Below are 6,089 nucleotides of genomic sequence, written 5' to 3' on the forward strand. Positions count from 1 at the left end.
CAGATACCCAACCGCACGCATACCTTACGCACTCGCAATCCGCTGATCTGTTCTTTAATATATTAAAAATGAGGACTATTACCGGGGCGACTGATTCCTCAACGAACACATTTTCATAGACTTCTGGCATGGTGATTGCTTTGTGTGAAATCGTGTTTGGGTGATAATAAGTAAAATCAGCGGCATGTTTACTGGATGTCCGATCAAGGCGCTTGCTGGCCGCCTCCGGACGCTCCCGGTCCTCCCCTGCTGAGCGGAGCCTGCAGGCCGACAAACAATCGCTTAGGAACAGGAGGCGGGCAATTTGCGTGTGTTGCATTTGTTATTCCAATTGCGCCTCGCGACGCAAGCCGTCTGATTGTTTGTTTAGTGCCGGGCGGACACTTGTGGGTTTTGGCCGTGGAGGGCACTCAGTGCGGGGCACCGCAAGGCGCACCGCCTTCCCGGGGCTTCCGCTTCCCCGCGGACACCGTGCAGCCAGCAGATTGAGGGGCAAGCAGGACGGGGAGCTCCTTGAGAAAAAGAATAGCCGAATCTCCGGGGTACGGTGGCGATTGGTTCCCTGTGTGGTCCCAGAAAGTCCCTTCTGCAAGAGGACAGAGCTTTCAGACTCCCTTTTCCTCATCCTGGACCCAGCTGATAGAGACCCTGCCCTCGGAGGGGGTGGGGATAGCAAGCTCCTTTGCCCCAGGGAAAAGAACTAGAAAAATGCCCCAGGTCTACCCTCAGTACCCCAGGGGAAGGGGCGACAATTACCCAGCCTCGTTAATTCTTAAAGTTGTAAGGGACCCAGTGATTGCTGGCGTTGGTTCCATCAGCTAAAACAAAACAAAACAAAAACAAAATACAAAAACCCGGAGACCTAGAGGGGGCAAAATTTGCAAGGTGGCAACGATGGGACGAGAGCTCTGACGCTCAGACTCCTTGTACAGTGCTCTTCCTTCCAGGAATCGGATGGTACCAAGAGCACACTGCAGAAAAGCAAGGGACAATCTAGGGGTTTGCTAAATCTGATTATTAAAAAGAACAGTGTACCAAGTGGAAGGAGGCTGACGCGTGCGTGGTGAGGTCGCTTTATTTAAAAACTGGAAAGCGCTCTTTTTAGAAACCTGGCTGACGTGTATCCGCGCCTTGCCAGTTTGAGCAACTTCACAGAAATGGACTGGGGATCTGCCTCGGTTTTCTGCAGCGCTTCTGCCTCCGCCCGGTTCAACAGAGGTCTTAAAAGATCTACTAAGGCACGCGCTGCCCAGAGCGTCCGGCGGGGAACACAAACGTGGCCAAGACTCACTACGGGAGTGGCAGCCTCTAGTCGTCTTCCATCAATTGCCCTGCAGAATCAAACCCAGAAAAGGTTGGCGGGGAATGTGTTCCCGGGGAACTGGTGATTTTTTAAGTCACCCGGGGAGGGGGGGTCTCTATTCCTAGTTAGTAGCAAAGGGAAAGCGAGGCACTTCTTTCCGTAGATCTGACCTCTCTGAAGGGGAGGGTCACACTCCATCCCCTGGGGAGTGGTTTCTATCGTTAATTAAAAAAAAAGAAAGAAAGAAAAGAAACGGCTGCTGACCCAAACTGAGACCCATCCCGGTCTGGCCCTAATCTCCCCCTACAACATCCTCTTAGTCTGCTCAGCATTCAAAGAAGCAAGAAGCCAGTGGGCCTGAGGATGCAGAGGTCCACGAGGGGAGGCCTAGGAGAAGCGCCGCCGCCTGGCTTCTCCCGGCCGCTCTTGCGCACCGCGGGAGTTCTGCGCCGGGGCCGAACCTACCCTCCGCGCCTCCGCTCCCCTAACCCGGGAACAGCAATTGACAAGTGCCCTTTCCCCTTTGCCCTACCGCCCGGGAGGAGGCAGCCCACAGACGTGGCCATGCCGTAGCAACATCACACAACCCTGCGGGGATCCCTGTTAATTAGCCAGAGAGCAACAGGGAGAAATGGGCGTGAGTTAAAGGCGGCCCTCCTTCGGCAAGCCCGAGCTGCCCCTCAACCCGGCCCTCGGGCCGTTTCGCCGGGGCTTGGCCCTACCCCTGTGCCTGGAATGGCTGGAGGTTCCTGTGCGAAAGGCCCAGAAAGGCCATCTCTGCAATACTGGGGTTTGCGCCCGGCCCGCAATGACCTCGGGGGGCTACTTTCGTTCCGCGCGCACCGTCGCCTACCTTCTCGAAGGGCGTTCTGTCGCCCGCGCACCGTCGTGGTCTGGATGCGTCTCCAGCAGATCCGGCGGACAGCCGGTGCCGCGGCCGCCTGCCGCGAGCAGAGCCCGCTTTCTGCCAGGCCGCTGGGGCTGGAGAGCCCAGCCGGGGCCTGTCGGGTAGAAAGACAGCTAGGGGGCCTGTTACAGTCAGGGAGCCCGCGAGACGGATGGGGGAAAATGCCACTTACTGTTGGGGAAGGGGGTGGGGAATCCCCAAAGCCCCATATTCAGATTTTGGATTGAAAATAAAACCAGAATGCGGGAGGAGACACCCCATTTCCATGAATAATTTTTTAAAAGCAAAAGAAAAAACGGAAAACCTACCGACACTCTCGGACAGCAGCTGGAAGCATCGCTGAAGCGTGCTACTCTGGGTGGCGAAGTCTAATGAGCGGCTGAATTTGGTCTCTGCTGGGTAGGGGCCTTCGGATTCCTAAAGTAATTTTCAGACCCAAAGTGCCTGCGGAAAAAATAGATACACATATTTTAAGAACCACAACGCACCTCTTTCGTCGATTTCGCTTTTACAAATTTTGGCCTTTGCAAAAACAAAAGGGTTGGGGGTGGGGTTAACCAGTTCCACTCGGGAGAGAATCTCGAGATTTAAAAAAAAAAAAAATAGAGGAGAAATTTGGCGGTGAGGGCTTGCGGGTCCGGAGGAAGAGCGAACTTTTTAATCTTGAGAAAGGACGTAGCAGCCCCTCTGCATGTTCTGAAACAAACCAAGTTCCGAAATGGGGCAAAAAGTAGCCCTAAAGTAAAACTGGCCACAATGAATTGGAGTTTCTTGCAGAGGAAATCGCACCCAATAATAGGACCCAATCTGAGAAAAAGGGGTGGGGGCGGAGAGGTGGGGCGGCGGGAGTTGTTAACTGTGCCGCACAATGGAATTAATGAGATTAACCCGAGCAATTAGGAAGCCCGCCCAACTCGGCCAGCCCGCGGCGGGGCCGCTGAATGGGAAAGATTAGGTTAATTTCATTAATTTGCAATCCACAATCCCTTTTCTGGCCCCCGCAACCCCCTCCCCTTGGCACCTCTCCCCTTCCCCCTTCTTACCCCCCCCCCCGCCCCAGGAACAGAAAGGGCCAAATCTGGTTCTGTTTGTCATCTGCATATTACCAGGAACTAAATCCAGGATGACGTCGACTCAGTATAAAACCAACAAGAGGTTCAGCTGGTCTAAACTCCGTCCTACCCGCGGGTTGAGCTCGGCGAACGCTGCAGCGAGGGGAGGGCGGGAGGAGGGAAAGCGGACGCAGGGGGCGGGGAGGGGCGCGGGGCTGCGCGCTCGCCGGCGCTCTCTTTCGTTTTGGTCCGCCGCTGGAGGAGCGTGGACCCCCGCCCCCCGCCCCCGGCTTTGAGGCTTTTTCCCCGGCGTCTCCCCGCCGCCCCCCGGTCCCGGCGCGGGGCTCGGGGATGCCCGCCAGCATGTTCAGCATCGACAACATCCTGGCCGCCCGGCCGCGCTGCAAGGACTCGGTGCTGCCCGTGGCGCCCAGCGCCGCGGCTCCCGTCGTCTTCCCGGCCCTGCACGGGGACTCGCTCTACGGCGCCGGCGGCGGCGCCTCCTCGGACTATGGCGCCTTCTATCCGCGCCCCGTGGCCCCCGGCGGCGCAGGCCTCCCGGCCGCGGTCGGCGGCTCCCGCCTCGGGTATAACAACTACTTCTACGGGCAGCTGCACGTGCAGGCGGCGCCCGTGGGCCCGGCCTGCTGCGGGGCCGTGCCGCCGCTGGGTGCCCAGCAGTGCTCCTGCGTTCCGACGCCCCCAGGTAGGGTCGCGCTCGCGCCGGCCGCCTTGCCGCGGTCCTCGGTCCCTGGGGCATGGGTGGGCGGTGGCGCTGGCTTTTCTTAGTCTGTACTAATTTCTTTTTTTGCACTAACGATCTTCTCTCTTTTTTTGGCCGGTCGGGCACGGGGGTTTTTGTACACTTGCTGCAAATTTGAGGCGAGCTAGAAGAAACTAACTTATTGGCTGCGTGGGGGAGACGAGGGTTTTCGGGATTCCCTAACTGGCTTTGGGAGTGAGCGGGTGGACGCTCTAGCACGGTTCCCCCATTTCCCTGCGTTGTCGATTTTCGCGCGTCCCCAATTCTCAGCACCCCGTTGCAGAGGTTTTTTTAGAGGGAGTGGGTCGCGCAGGGCAGGCCGGCTGGCGGTGTGCGCCATGGCAAGGCCGACCGTGCGCCCTTCTCTGTCGCAGGCTACGAGGGCCCCGGCTCGGTGCTGGTGTCCCCGGTGCCGCACCAGATGCTGCCCTACATGAACGTGGGCACGCTGTCGCGCACCGAGCTGCAACTTCTCAACCAGTTGCACTGTCGGCGGAAGCGGCGCCACCGCACCATCTTCACCGACGAGCAGTTGGAAGCGCTGGAGAACCTCTTCCAGGAGACCAAGTACCCAGACGTGGGCACCCGCGAGCAGCTGGCCCGGAAGGTGCACCTCCGCGAGGAGAAAGTGGAGGTGGGCGCGCCGCCCGGCCCTTCCCGGCGAGTTCGGGCCCCCGCCGGCTTAGCTCAGCCTTGCAGCCGGGCTCGGCTCCGGTCTCCCTGAACTTGACCGACATCCCGCGGCGGCCCGGAGGCTGCTGGAGGGCGCTTTAGGCCCAGGAAGTTGCACGGAAATGCGGAAGCGAGAGCGACTCTCCCGTCTTTTTGTGGGCGTGCGCGCGGGATCCCCGGATTTCGAGGCTACCGGCGTCACTCGAGGCTGCCGAGGGCCCTGAGGGGTGCCCGGGCCGCGGGGTGGGGGGGTGGGGGGGATGCGGGGAGCAGAGAGCGCGCCTTTGATCTAAGCTCTTGTTTTGTCCTCCGTTGCGCAACAGGTCTGGTTTAAAAACCGCCGTGCCAAATGGAGGCGGCAGAAGCGGTCCTCGTCGGAGGAGTCGGAAAACGCCGAGAAGTGGAACAAGACGTCGTCTAAGGCGTCGCCGGAGAAGAGGGAAGAGGAAGGTAAAAGCGATTTGGACTCGGACAGCTGACGGCTGCGGGCCGGCTGTGGCGTTTGCCTAACTCGAAGGACTTGCACAGACAGACGATGCTACTTTCTTGCACACGCGCTGCCTTGCGGGAGGGGGTCGAGAAAGAGGAATGAGAAGCTGTAAATAGTGTACAGAACTGGGAGGGCCGGCGCCTGGGGTCGGGGGTCGCGCCGGGGCTCGCCCCGAAGTCCTAGACCGCTGGCGCCTCACTCCCCACCGTAGTATTTATAGTTAACTTAACGGTGACAATACAATAAAGTGATGGCGATGTAGACGGGCCACATTCTGTATTTCGTGCCCACCTCCCCCACCGCTTTCTGAGGCCCAAAAAAGAAATCGATTCAGTTTTGTAGCTTCCAAAGAAAAATGGGGCAGCTCTGACCTGCATCAGAAAAAAGGAAAAGGAAAATCCTGGGCGTGAATTCGTTCCAGGAACGGTGTCAATCCACTTTGTCTCTAAGTTTCTGGAAGAGCTGGAGAGGAGATTTTGCAGGCTGCGGAGGTGGGTGGGTAGCATTGCCCACAAGAGAGGGGACTGCATGGGGTTCCTGTTCCCTTTGCAGCTGCTGGGAAGCCATAGCGGGAAAGCAGGATCTATGGGGAGCTGGGCCATCCTGGGAGCCACTCCAAGAGCTAGCTCAGCCTATCCGCGTTCCCACGAAATCCCCACTTCTAAGGCTGTGACTCTTAGGGGGAGTTAAGTGGGTGGGCATGCTTCTTCACCCCACATCTTTTCCTGATCTTCTGGCTTCTCTGCCAGTGCCCTTCTTGGAGGGCAGCGTGACTGCCCTACAACCCTGCTGGCTGCTGTCCTGTCTCGCAGCTCTAAGCCGTGGTCTGGGGCCCACTGGGAACCTCGGCACTGGGCCCCATTGTCCTTTGGCCCAGGCACCTGGGGTGGCCAGGTCTGCAC

General features: G+C 58.6%; 1 protein-coding gene and 1 long non-coding RNA gene across 2 annotated transcripts; one reads left to right on the forward strand and one right to left on the reverse strand.

The window, feature by feature from the left end:
- Nucleotides 1–863: 863 nt before the first annotated feature.
- LOC122893410 lies at nt 864–2,529 on the reverse strand. The gene is made up of 3 exons (XR_006381627.1): nt 2,519–2,529; nt 2,157–2,304; nt 864–1,331 (listed from the first exon to the last, which is right to left on the reverse strand). It is a non-coding gene; the product is annotated as an uncharacterized LOC122893410 (long non-coding RNA).
- An 848-nt stretch (nt 2,530–3,377) lies between these two features.
- On the forward strand, nt 3,378–5,448 carry GSC (goosecoid homeobox). The gene is made up of 3 exons (XM_044230389.1): nt 3,378–3,968; nt 4,400–4,659; nt 5,021–5,448. Exons 1-3 carry the CDS (start codon nt 3,614–3,616, stop codon nt 5,174–5,176), a joined length of 771 nt encoding a protein of 256 aa, XP_044086324.1. The 5' UTR covers nt 3,378–3,613; the 3' UTR covers nt 5,177–5,448.
- The last annotated feature ends 641 nt before the right edge of the window (nt 5,449–6,089 follow it).

The sequence above is a fragment of the Neovison vison genome, chromosome 13 (assembly GCF_020171115.1).
Source record: "Neovison vison isolate M4711 chromosome 13, ASM_NN_V1, whole genome shotgun sequence".
In the NCBI taxonomy this organism is placed as follows: Eukaryota; Metazoa; Chordata; class Mammalia; order Carnivora; family Mustelidae; genus Neogale; species Neogale vison.